General features: G+C 51.5%; 1 protein-coding gene and 1 long non-coding RNA gene across 2 annotated transcripts in view; one reads left to right on the top strand and one right to left on the bottom strand.

Moving 5' to 3' along the window:
• LOC306656133 overlaps positions 1-13,346 on the top strand; it is a 324,085-nt gene that overhangs the window by 263,408 nt on the left and 47,331 nt on the right. The gene's annotated exons all lie outside the window — the stretch shown is intronic.
• The window catches only part of LOC306655992 (unconventional myosin-XVIIIa-like), a 96,669-nt gene continuing 84,357 nt past the window's right edge, over positions 1,035-13,346 (bottom strand). Inside the window, 2 exon segments of the mRNA XM_079130747.1 lie at positions 1,035-2,404; positions 9,605-9,727. Of these exon segments, the coding sequence (XP_078986873.1) occupies positions 2,260-2,404; positions 9,605-9,727 (268 nt within the window). The 3' untranslated portion in view covers positions 1,035-2,259.

Here is a 13,346-nt window from a genome sequence, read left to right as displayed (position 1 = left end):
GTTGATGTTGAACTTTCCAGTGACCCAGAAGCTGGAGTTTGTGTTGGTGAACTCTTGGTCAGGTGGCAGGGAGTTTGTCACACTCTCTACTGGGAGAAACAGAAAATGCACCTATTTTATAGCAGGAGTAAAAGATGTGAATGACAGGATTGAACATGAACCAGCAGTTAAAAAAAAATTTTTTTTTTAAACTACCTTCTCTTCTCTATTGTGGGGTAGCAGAGGGGAAAGTCTCTATTGTTCAGGATGGACCCATTTCATACATCTCTCCTGCACATTTTCTGAATTTTCTTCCTCCTTCCCTTTTTGACTCTTTCTGGGTGACTGACATCATCAGAGCCTCAGCATGAGGGCTGCTACCCTTAACGCCTACCTGTCCAAAGCACCTGATTCCTGCAGGGATTATAACTGGCCACATTACAGAAGGCAGAAGAGGAAGAGGCAGGTGTCGTTTGTTTTTCCCCCATGTGCATGAGGGACCTCTTAGCTGTAGGTCTGGGGACAAGGCAAGGCATAGACTAGGGCATGTGGGCAGAAGATAGTACTTGCAGCCCATTCAAGTTCCCTTGTGGCCAAGTGGGGTTGAGGGCCAGAGAAATTTCTGCCAAGTTTTGATCAAAGAGTCACCTTTGGAATGACTAAAATTAAGCTTTAAGAAGGGCTTGAATAAAAAAAGAAAAAAATGGTAAGAGAAGATAAGAATCCCTGTAGCTGGTAAGATTTAACAATCAAATGGACAACAATGTTCCCTCATGGAGGCTAGGGGAGATGAGACTTGGACAGCTCGGCCAACCTGAATTACAAGCTACAGGTCCTCAATGTAAAAGTTGGGGTCATGTAATCCTTGACTAATCTCCTCATCCTGCCAACCCCACGTGACCTGCCAGGGTTCTCTGAGTGGCACTCTCTGACACGGGAGAAGGTGAGAAGAGGGTGACTCTTTGGTGTTCCCATTAGTCCTGCTTCTGCCCTCATCCCCGTAACCACAGGGGACGTTCCCTGGGCCTGAAGGAAAAGGCAGGAAAACTGGCATAGCCAGGAGGAAAAGGGGCTTTATTTCCATACATCAGGTAAACAGGGAGAGCACAGCCCAGTGAGTACAAACCAACTGCAGGGAAGAAGGGGGACAGCAGATGGGAGCGGCTCCAGGCACTGCCCTTGGCCCCCAAGTGTGGTGGAGTTGAGGGGATAACTTTTGGAGGGGTCTGGGACTGTTTGTTGCCAGGTCTGGGATAAGTGTGTGGGGGCAGAGAGATGACACTGGCTCAGGAAACTGGGTGAGGACTCGTGCCTGACACACTAGTATCAACCAACACTTCCATCATCAGTGACCACAGCCTTCAACCCCGTGCCTTTCTTCTCAAGTCGAGCTTAAGACCCAGGCAACTGGTACAGAGGGGAGGGAGGCAGTGATTGGACATGTCCCCAAGTTGGTGCAGGTGGAATGGGTTTACTATTAAATAGGTCATTACACTTAATGCACTGAAGAGAGGAGAGGGTGGGTGGGGTTGGAAATTCGATGGCATTTATGTACCCCATCTGTAGAGGCTTGCTCAGCCCAACCAGAAGCACCTGGCAGCCCCTCCCCACACTGACTCTTAAGAAACTGGCCCCAGCTCTGCTCACCAGTCTCCCTGGCTGCACAGAGAAAGGACTGCACCCAGAAAAGTGGAGATGAAGAGATTTCCAAGTTGTTCCTGGGGACCCTAGCTACCACTGCAGCTGACTCCCACTCTCAGGGATGTAGCTGTGATGGAGAGGTTGGGTATTTAAATTAAGAAGTAAAAAGACAGCAGGCACTGAGAAGAGAAAGCCCTCGTCCCAAACCAGTGGGAAGGAATTGCTGCTCCCTCCCCCGACTCCTCCCCATGGACCCAGCAACCTTGAGTGGCCCAGTAGGCAATCTGTCCATCATCCCTGAGCAGGGGGCTGAGATGGAGGTCAATTTGCTGGCTCCATGCAGTGCCAGGCCACCTGCCACTGCCCATGGTGGCCCTGGATAGAAGCCAAGAGTGTGGCATTTTTGAGGCAGGGAGGAGCAAAAAGTTCTCCTTTCAGAAACTCCTCTTTCCCCCACCTCTTCCACATGGGGATGTCAGACACCCACAGCCTGGAAAGTCCCTCTGACAGCAGAGGGTCGGGGTGTTTCCCATGCAGATCAGCAGTCAGTGGGGGGACCAGTTCCCCACCATTTCCTGGGAGAGATGCCCAGGCAGCTGAAGGCTGTGGGATGTGAGGGCTGCAAGCCACTCCCCTGGGCTATGCATCGGTCTCCATCAGTTTTGCCTCTGTGTCGCTGTCACTCAGGTAGTTGTGGGAGTATCGGGGTCTGGAGGTGCCATTCAGAGGATCATGCTCATCATCAGATCGGTCAGGGGCAAGGGGCTTCCAGTGGCTGGTGGGGCTGCAGGGAAAGAGGAGCAAAGTCAATGACAAATGACACTTCTACCCCAGGAGTACCAAAGCCCTGTTAGAGAACTCCAAACACTAGACATTGCTAGGTGAAGACTTCTTGGCTCACCTAGAAGATATTCAATATAGTTAGAAAAAGAAACACAGCAGTTCATCTCTGAAAACTTTAAAAACCCACAGGACAGGGTACCGGAGAGCAGAGCTCTGGGACTTGAGTGGGTATAAGAATCACCTGCAGAGCCCTGGGTCCTTCCTCTCAAAATTTTTGACTTGATAGCCCTTGGGTAGAACCCAGAGGTTCTCATTTTCAGCTCCTTCCCCAGAAGTTTCTGATACAGGCCATCCATGAACTGCAGTGATGGAGACTGGAGGTCCAATGACTGCATGATCACAACTCAACTAAGGTAGGGGCTCTCTTAGGCAAGTTAGTCCAGAAAAAGGTTGCTTCTAAGAAAGAGGAGCTTTCCCCATTGAGTATGCCCAGATCTGAATTCTTTCTCCTAATCAGGGTTTCCTACGGCCTGTGGGAACTTCTACTGTTGATCACGGCATCCTCTGTTCACAACAAGGAATAAAGCCTCAGGAATCAGGGGCTGGCAAGACCTTTGTTTCAAGGTGGTTCAATGGGAAAATCTCATAATCCCATTGAGTCTTAATCAGGTCCCTGGCTTTGGAAGCCTCCAGCTATCCCTCAGAAGATACGAAGAAGCATTATTCCCTGGATGGAGCAGGACCATAGCATCTCACAAAGAAAGATGGGACCATGTTCCATCCAGTTCCATTTACCTTCTTTTTCCTTTCTTTTCCAAGGCCTAGGAGCCACCGTCCCCTCCTTCCTATTACAGTGCACTATAATTTCAATACCATTTCAGAAAATACAGCCCAGTGTGACTCCACTCCTCCCAGGTCCCTGCTTTCAGCTGGGTCCTTAGAGCTGCTGCCCTACCCTGTGCTCTGAGTGACAGAGGGACACAGATCTGCCTATGGATCCTAGAGATAGACTACTTGGGCAAACAGGAATCCCATGATCCCCATTGCCTGCAATTCTGATTTAAGAATCTGAGGAGGGCCCTTTATTTACCAGTCCTCTTAAAGTTCTATCCCCAAACCACAAGAGGAGGAAACGGGGTTCTGTGAGAAAGAGTCACTTTGTAGGTTCCCCCAAGGTGTCAGTGAGAGATCTGGAAGAAAGAATTCCATCACTGGATCTTCCTCTGTATGAGACACAGGCCTAGGCCCCCTGGATATGCTGTCTTATTCTGCACAGCAACTCTATAGGTTGGTATGGAGAAGCTGGTTCAAAGAGATGAAGCATCCTGCCCAAGGTCACACAGTCAGGATGTAAACCTGGACCTGAACTTCAAAGCCTTGGGAGGACTCCACTCTGCCACTAGATTAGATACTTGAGAAGAAAACAAGATCAAACCTGAATTTTCCTGCTGGTCTGGGTGAGTGCCCAAGAGTATGTATGTATCTCTCTGTATTTCTCTCTCTCTCACTCTCTCTCCCGTCCCTTCTTCCCTCCCCCTTTCCCTGGGGGAAGGAAGAGCCTGAGAGAATATATGTTCAATTATGCAAAATGGCTCAGGAATGGGGCAGTCTGGCTAACAGTTATTCTAGTTCTCATGAATGAATTAACATTTTTAAAGGAATCAGAATAGCACAAAACACTTAGTACAAATTACCCTGAACATAAATGAGTCTTATTTTGATGGACCAGAAGTACTAAAGGACTCTGAGGTGTCTCTGGGACAAAATTATAAAACTCAATGAGGGCTGTATAACACAAAAAGATTGGGGTTATTTTAGCTTTAGGGTTGTTTGAATTGTAAATTATTGGGAGTCATGTTTTATTTTCATTTTTTACACAGAATTTCTGGGCACCCAGTGCTAAAGATCTGCTGTTAGGCAAAGGAAGGCCTGGCTTTGAGGAAAGACAGTGGGGTTATTTTGTGGGCAGAGTGGGGTGAGGCAGATGCCAGGGCTGGGATCCAGATGCAAATGAGGCCCTGCTGGAGAGCCCAGCCCTCTGAATCAGTAGTGGCCTGTGCTCCTTGCCATTCCCTCACCGCTCCCACATTCAGACACCTGGGTAAATGAAAGCCAGGTTTCTATGCTGTTCTGTCAAGGTGATGGGCAGAGGCGGCAGCAGCTGGAGAGTTGGTAAATCCCATGTCTTGCTCTTGCCTGGGCTGTGGATCCACTAGATCCCTGCTTGGTTCTTGCTTGAGTTCTCTTTGGCCAGTCGCCTTAGGGGCTTATATTGCCACAGCCATCAACAGGCCAACAGCAGGCAGCTCCCTTCCTCCTCAGGGCAAGAGTCAGGCTGGCAATTGGAACATTTTAACCAAATTGTTTAAAAAGCTTTCCTCTCCACAAGCCAGTGTCTCCTGCTCAGCAATGTCACAAACAATTTGGTACGTAAGCTAATTCCCACTGGGAGAGCCCAGGGTGGCAGCTCCCCTCCCCTTGACTTTGCTATGGATGCTGAATCCGTATTCTGAATTCTCGTTCCTCCTCACCAGATGGGAAGCTAAGCTTTGGCTCTGGCTCTGTCCCTGTCCCACCCCCACCTTCACCCCTGGCAGCGTATCCATCCCAAAGCCACTTAATGCTCAGTGCCAGGGAGATCCTCCCTCCACTGCTTTTGCCCTCCAGCTCCATGTTGGTTGGCTAGGTTCTGGCTGGGGGCCACTCTACCAACAATGAATGCCATCCTCCTCGGAGCCTGCCGAGTACAGGGTTTCAGGACTACTCCTGCTTTCTGGTTGGACAAGAGGAACTGAGCTGATGGGTGGAGGAGGAAACAAGCTTTCTGTGTTTTTGTTCTTGATGATTTTCAGGTCAAGGGTGACATGGGCTGAGGGCACTAGGGTCTGAAATATGCTAGTTGCCCACCAGTTGGTGAGATGACCATGTCTTTCTCTGGGGACAGGGGTGCCATGCATAGAAGAGCCTGGCCTTCCATGTTTTCTAGACATCCCCCTCCATCCATCCACTGACTTCCTTCCCTGGGGGTGTGGGGCACTTTGCAGGGCTAAGGGGAAGGCTGAAATTTGTAAGCCAAATATTTTGACTCGTCTTTTCCCACTGTGGAGCTGACAAGGGGCTCCCCAATACAAATGAGATGCTTTCTGCTCTCTACAAAGCACACTACAACCATCTGCCACATGGGGAAGGTGACTGGGCAGAGTTGAACCCAGGCGTTTCAGAGCAGCTCATGCCCAAGGAATGAGCTGGCCATGAACCTGATCTGGGTTCAAGTTCCACCTTCCCTATTCTACTCCCCCAATCCCATTCCATTGCCACAGGTAACTTTTACTTCCACTTGTTCCATTCCTTGAAGGGACCACCATTGGTCCCTTTTGGTATAACTGAGTTAAAGTCAGTATTTGTCCAGCTGCTTCATAATACAAGCATGCAACAGGTGTGTGTTAGTTCATGCATTTGGGGAACAACTGCCTGAGCCCCAGGGGGCTGCACTTTGGGGTCATACCTCCTGGGAAGCAGCAAGCTCAACCTGGGAGGATACCAGGTCAAAAACAGCTTCACATTACCAGGGTGATCTAAAATGTCACCACCCACCAGGGTAACTGGCAACAATGGAATTCCAATGAGTCAGGCTCTGCCTCCCTTCCCTAAGTGGGGGTGTGGGCATAAAGGGCCTAACTGCTAGATCTCCCTCCCTGCAGGGAGAAGAGCTGGGGGAGGCAGAGGAGGCAGGAGAGCCAGGAGGGGGCTGTCACTCAGCAGCTGCTAATTTCTATTCATTAGAACTTTATAAGATGAGCAGAACTGAGGTGACGCCCATGTGTGGGCTGCGTGCAGGTGGGAGGGTTGGGAGGGTGTCAAACATCTCCTGGGTCTGCTCTAGGGTGTGGTGTGGTGTGGGCTGCAGCCCTGTGAGCCTTGTCCTCCCAAACTTGAGATTCATGCCAGGGAGGAAGGTGGCTCTGGGAGTTGGGGGGAGAGCAGAGCAAAAAGCCTCGTAAGAGCTAGTGGCCACTGATGCACCAACCTGCAGCCAGGGTATCAGTTAGGGGGGCCTTTTCGGGGCCTAGCCCAATGGGGACATGGACACCAGCTCTCAAACAGGTGCTGTCTGGCACTCACTTGTTGCTCACATGCCCTGCATTGAGCCATATGAAGTAGAAGCTAAGAGCAAGAGTGTTGAAGTTAAACACATGCCATTTAGCTCCTGACAACAGCAGTTCCCACCTGTGTGACCTTGGCAAGTGACTTAACTTCTCTGAGCCTCAGCTTTCTCTTCTATGAAACAGGACTTTTCACATCTTTGTCATGAGGTTATTATGAGGGTTAAGCATAAAGTATGGCACAGTCCCTGGCCCAGGGTAAGGACTTGGTGAGTAGGAGCTATAATCCACATCACCAGTGAGTTGAGAGACTGGCTCATGGTTTGGAGTGACTGGCTTAGCTGGTCCCTGCCCTCTGAGGTCACCATAGGGCTCTCCAAGGCGAAGCCAGCCCAAGAGGCATGCAGATGGGACCTGAGGTGGTGGCAGGTGGGGAAGGGAGCAAGTTAGTTTGCGCTGAGTGGAACACACCATGCTGCACTCCACACCAGGTGCCACCTACTACGCTAGTCGCTCTCAGGTCGGTACAGGTACCGCATCATCAGACTGTCCACCTCTTTCTTGCGCTTCTTCTCCTCCTTCCTCGACTGCCGATGTGTCTGCCCAGCCTCCTCACTTTCTGTGGCAGGACCCTTCTTCACACTCGACCTGCTGTGACCTGAGACAGTCGAGCCACTGGATGAGGATGAGGAAGATTCTGACTCTGTCTCAGTTCTCTTTCTTCTCGATTTGGACTTCTTCTTGTTCTTCCGAGAGCGCCCCTTCCTCCGCTGCTTGTGCTCTGAGGAACCTCCTGAGCTGGAGCTGGAGCTAGAGCTGCTCCTTCTGCTCCTGCGCTTGCTCCGGCTCTTGCGTCCACTGCGTGACCCAGAGACATCAGCAGCTGAGGCAGAGCGGCGGATGCTGGTGCCACGCTCTGGGGAACCCAGTCGGGCACTTCGGGCACTTTGGATACTCTTGCGATCGTCCTCCTCGGAGTCAGGCTCTAGGCTGCTTCGCTGGAATGGGACAGGTTTGTAGCTCAAAACCTCATTGATGGCAGCCTCCAGGTCTGGGTCCAGGTAGGAGTGGCGGCTGACAGGGCGGACGCTGGAGCTGAGAGGCTCGTCAGTGGCTGAGGCCAAGCCCCGTGGCTGGGGTGGCACAGACAGACTTCGGGCCAGCCATGGGTGGCTGAACTGAGAGTGTGCCTCACTCAAGGTCACACTGGCTCCATCATCCCACTCATCCAGGCAGCTTTGGCCCAGGGACATTCGGGAGTCAGGGCTCTCCCGGCCCAGGCCTGAGGCCCCGCTCCAGGATGGGCTGAAGGTCCTTGACAAGCCTTCAAGCCGGGAAGTGCTGCGGCGGGAGCTGGGTGAGCCTGAGAGCGAGAAGCTCAAGGAGGAACGGGCCCCATCCTCCCCAGAGCCACGCCGTGTGGCTGAGGAGGCCCGGCTGACTGGTGCAGAGACAGTTGAGGCCCGGTCAAAATCTGAACCCCACCGCTTTTCTAGCCCCCGGCCTGCACGTCTTCCAACCTCTGAAAAGATGGAGCCACATTCATCAGGCTCCTCAGACCTCCTGCCCTGGCTTGGCTCCTCCTTGGGACCCTGGCGGGCTTTCCGGGGGGGCCTCTCAGGGGAGGTGGCACGCTCACTCAACGTGGTGAAGAGCGAGTCCTCGTCCCCTGTGCCCCCAATGGAGTCCTTCAGGGCCAGACGCTTGCGATAGCTGAGAGAGCTCAGCACCGAGGCTGGCCTTTCCTCCACCCCCTTGGCAGCATCCCTGGGGAGGCTGTTGAGGGCCGTTCTGAGTGGGGAGGGGGAGGGGAGGAGAGAACCAGGAATGGATGCAGGGGGTGGGGGGGGAGAAAGAGAGAGAGAGAAAGGAACAGGCATTAAACCTCAAGAATAAAGACACAGGGGGAGGGAGGCAAAAGGAGGAGAAAATGCAGCAGCCCTGGCAAAGTGATGGTGAGAGCGTTGGAGGAAATGAAGCAAAATAATTTGCGTCAGTGAAAATAGCTTCATGGAGAATGTCATGTAAATTAGACTATTGTTCTATTTCATCACTTTTCCCCCCTCTAAAACGTTTAGTTCAATTTATTTCATTGTCAACTACCTGGAGCCTCGTGCCACACTGTGGTGAACGGCAGTGGGGCGGGGAAGGCGACATTATCTGCAATAACAAAATGCTGTTTGGCTGAATAAATTAAACCAATTAGAGGGGGCCACTGGGTGTTGGTGGTGAGGGCCTGGACTTGGGGGATGGGGCCTCAGGGAGTTGGAGGGATATTACTTTTTCTACCCAGTTCACGCAGGGTGAGGAAGGATGTGCCCTGGAGGTTAGGAGTGGGAGGCAAGCACACGCAAGCACAGACGTGTGTGTGTGTGTGTGTGTGTGTGTGTGTGAAGAAAGCAGGGCAAGGAAGTGGTTATAGGAGGGGAAAAGGAGGGGGCAGAGCAAGACAGCTCTTCCTCCCTGCTGCTATGCTGGCCAGTAGAGAATGAGAAAGGCGAGCCTGCTTCTCAGGGTAGCTGTCTATATGATCAGAAGACTACAACTGGCTAGAAAATAGGGTGCAAGTGTCCCCTGTGAATGGGTGTTAGCAGGAAGCCTGCAGGGGTGGCTGAACTGCTAGAGGAAGGAGAGAATGGGCAAAGGATAAAAATGTGCCCATGGCAATGACAGGACTCAGGAACTGGTGCCTACTTATACCATTCCTATCGGAACAGCAGAGATCCACAGTGCCCCTGTGCAGGCTTGTGGGATCCCATGGGCCACATCCCAGTCTCGATTCCAAGGGTTCAAACAATGAGGTAGCCCTATCAAACTTGTTGAATGAATAAGTGGGGATGAAGTTTAATCTATATGTGAGCCCTGAGTCTAGCAGGAAAACATTACCTGGGAAAAATAAGGGAGATACAGAGCTTGGCTAAGAAGCCAACCTCCTCTTGTGCTTATTCTGTGGGTCAGCAGACACCTGGGCCCCTCACGCAGACCCCAGGAGAGCCACACAGATGGTGCGAAGCCTGCCCGCTCCACGCCAAGGCACTGCCAGCCGCTCCTGGTGCCCCATGACGGCTTTCCTCCCCCGCTCAAGGCCACATGCTCACCTGGAACTCTTCAAGCTGCCATCATCAGAAGCTGCCTTGGAAGGTCCCTTGTTTTTTGACAACCAGGACTTGACCCCGTCAACCCGGTCCTCCAGCTCTGAGTCCACATCTGAGTCCCCTTCACTGTAGGGGTGAGGAGCAGAAAGGTAGGCAAGGCTGGGCAGGTAGTGACCACCTGCTGCCCAGAAGAGGGAGCCAAAGGGTGAGATGTGTCTTGGCAGGGGTGGGATGTGGGAAGCATGCGTGTTGGTGAGTTTGGGAGAACAGAAAAGTTAGCACACCACTCACAAGGAGCCTGTCCCCACTTGGCAGGCCACATTGCATGAAAGACACCAAGAAGATCCAGAGAGCATAGAGACACCCCCATCCCAGATATCAGGGACAGGCTATTCAGCTGATCAATCCAATGAGAATGACAGGGAGGTCATCCACTCAGCAATTACAGCAAAAGGCTCTTGGTTAAAATTAAGACCCTTCAGACATTCCTTGAGACCTATGCTGGTATTGCCTGCCAAGACCCAGATGGTGACTACTGCTGCAGCCATTCTGTGCGCATCTATCTATCTATCCATCTATCCATCCATCCATCCATCCATCCATCCATCCATCCATCCATCCATCTATTTATGGTACTAGGGATTGAACCTGGGGGTGCTTTAACACTGAACTACATCCCCAGTCCTTTTTATTTTGAGACAGGGTCTTACAAAGTTGCTAAGGCTGGCCTCAAACTTGTGATGCTCCTGCCTCCGCCTCCCAAGTCACTGGAATTACAGGCGTGTGCCACCGTATCCGGCTCTGCATGCTTTTAGTACAAGAGTAGGGCTGCAGGCCACAGTGCAGGAAAAAAGGGCTTCACATGACTTCAAGTTAGCTTGAACTTAGAAGTCTCCTTGGCTGTTGACAACACCAATCTGGGCACTAGGGTAAAGAGGTACTGGCCATAACCCAGACCCACCTTGTGGCTTCCCCGGCCCTAAAAGAAGAGAAAGAAAAGAGAGAAGAACAGAGAGGCATCAGCATTCCCCAGGTTAGAGAAGGCAAAGGCTTCAGGATCCAGATTGCCCCAAGAAGCTCACCTGGGCTCAGGAAGCCCAGACAAGGGCTCTGATTCTCTAATCCTCCTCCTCCTCATTCAGGCAGTCTCCAGCCCTTGCTCCCCACTGCTGCTTCTGGCCAAGCTGACCCCAGGACTTATAGGAAAGCTCCAACAAGTCAAATTCTGAGGCTGGAGTCATAGTGACTCCCTCATGAAGCAGTTGGGGCTTAGCAAAAGCTTCTAAGTGAGACTGCTTTTCAAATTCTGCAAAATCTCTGCTCACCAAGTTCCCGTGCTACAGATAGGCTGGGATTTCTCCTTGATAAAAATTTCCTTTCATCTGTGTCAACAGGAGCGGCCCTGTTCCTGAATTATGTTCTTGAACAAATAGCCACATAGCCCACGCACACGCGCATACACACACACACACACACACACACACACACACACACACACACACATGCTACCACCACCACCAGAGGAAACCACCAGACTCAGTTCTGGGGATCGTGAGAGAGCCTGACTCATGGGGAGGGGAATAAAGAGGCATATTTTATGGGCTTCCGTCAAATACAGAATTATAACAAAGACGAGGCCGCCTGATGCCCCCGGTAAACAGGAGTTTAGCAGACAGCCCCAAAACCGCTAATGCAAACCCTGTGCCCGTCTGAGCCTGGCAGATTTACTGTGGTGCATGGGCCCCATGGAACACCAATACCACCTGATTTATACACCCGTGCAAAAAACCTCCCTCTGTAGCTTCAGAGCCAGTAATTTATCACCGCCGTTCATAACCATATTGATTGCCCTTAGAAAGGAGGTGCTGTATGCATCGCGAAATCTATGTCTACATGTTAAAAGCGTTTCTGTATAAATCTCCCTTAATACTGTGCTGTTTACTGCTTTCATTAAGGTTATGGCAATAACAACTGTATCTCTAAGTAAATCGAAACATTATTTTTCTGCCCGCCTTAGCACGCTCGCTCGATAACTTGGAGCTGGGGCCTGGAGCTGCTGAGGAAGGAGCCACACCACCTCTCTGCCATCAGCGGGACCCAGTCAGAACTGCAGAACTGCACGTTCCTGTGCGCCTGCGTTGAGTGCATGCTGGTGTGTGTGTGCATGTCAGCGTGTGCGTGGCACTGGTTTGGAATATGATCTTAAATGCGCATTTTATCAGCCCTCAAAGCTTCTACTGCCCAAGGATGGCAGGGCTGGAACACATAAGGGACAGATAGATATGGGCCCAGAATATGAATTTTCCTCCTTACATTCAGAACAGCGAATGGGTTGAGAGGCTGGCCTGCCAGCCCTTACCTCCCCTTTAGTTGCTAGCATCCCAATGATGTTCGGGTTCTTTTCCTTAAATAATCAGGCCCGTAAACAAACTCCAGGGGCAGGCAGGCTCAGGGGGCAGTTGAAATTTTAAATGGTCGGAATTAAACCTCGTGTCAAATACAATTTATGTCCGGGCTCATGTGCTATTAGTTAACTGGGAGCCGAATCGCGGGGGAACAAACAAACGGAGACAGAACGGCGGGGGATATTAATTGTGTGTGACAACTGGGCTCCAGCGGCCCTCTATCACTGTTACACACTATTACATTTATCATTAGCTCTCACAGAGTCCTTTGCACAGCCGCCAGCCCATCCTGGCCAGGGGAGGAGGCCTGCCAGGCAAAAGAGTGGGGGAGGAAACCCAGTGCCATGCTGAAAAAACAACCTCCAAAAACAACCCTGTCGAACTTGACAGAGGATCAGCCGGATCTGCCTGAAGGCCTGCACATCAGCATCTGCTGTCCAACTCCCACCCAGAAAGAGGGAAAAGAAGAGAGGGGTGGATTTCCTGGCTTCCACCATGTGATAGACAACACTGACAGACATCCAGAGCCCCTGTCCCAGGCTCCCACGGTTAGCAAAGTAAACACAACTGGCCTTGTTTCCTTCCCCTGCCATGGCAGAGTGACCAGTGATTAGCTGCCTGAATGCTTTCTCCAAACAAGCAGTTTCAGATACCCCTCACCTTTACCCTTCTCTGCCAAAGGAAGGTGGTAGACCTTAAACATGAAACATACTGCTCTTTTCAGGCAGCTTAGGCTCCAAAGGAGCCTAAGGATGTAGACAAATTGAGCCAGAATAGGCATCGCTCCAGAGAGAAAGGCAGGGGAGGTGGGCACACTTGGCTATAAGGGAGGGAGGGAGGGCTGGAACTGAGGAAGGTAGGCTGGAGTACTGCCCCAAGAAGCTAAGCATTCCTTTCTGATGGAGCTTCCATCCTGCCCACCAGGGGCAGGGGGCCAGCTCCAGCCTTCTGAGGCACACACTTCATTGCCCGCCTTCTGCCTTTGGCCAGTTCCCACCTCCCCTGAGGACAGTCAGCAGTGTTAGCATTAGAGACCAGCTAGGGAGGAGAGTGTGGGGAGGCCCAGAGTGTCCACATGCGGCATGCAGCAGGGGGCCCTGAGGGGAACCCTGTGTTAAGGGAGGTTAGACGCCCGCAGGAGAGGCAGAGAGCGCATGCGCTCCAGTCCTCACAGTTTATTCTTTCTTTTCTGATACTTTGTCACCATGTCCTGCAAACTGGAAACAGAAAAAATAGTGGGCAGGAAGCCAAAAGAAGACAGAAAAAAAAAATGGGCAAATGGAGGTGGACCTCTCAGTGAAGGTCCTCTCTTTCCTCATTAAGGGAGGGCTCTGGTTGGT

The sequence above is a fragment of the Sciurus vulgaris genome (genome assembly GCF_902686455.1).
Source record: "Sciurus vulgaris genome assembly, chromosome: 3".
In the NCBI taxonomy this organism is placed as follows: domain Eukaryota; kingdom Metazoa; phylum Chordata; class Mammalia; order Rodentia; family Sciuridae; genus Sciurus; species Sciurus vulgaris.
This window is presented reverse-complemented; position numbering and strand designations above follow the sequence as displayed.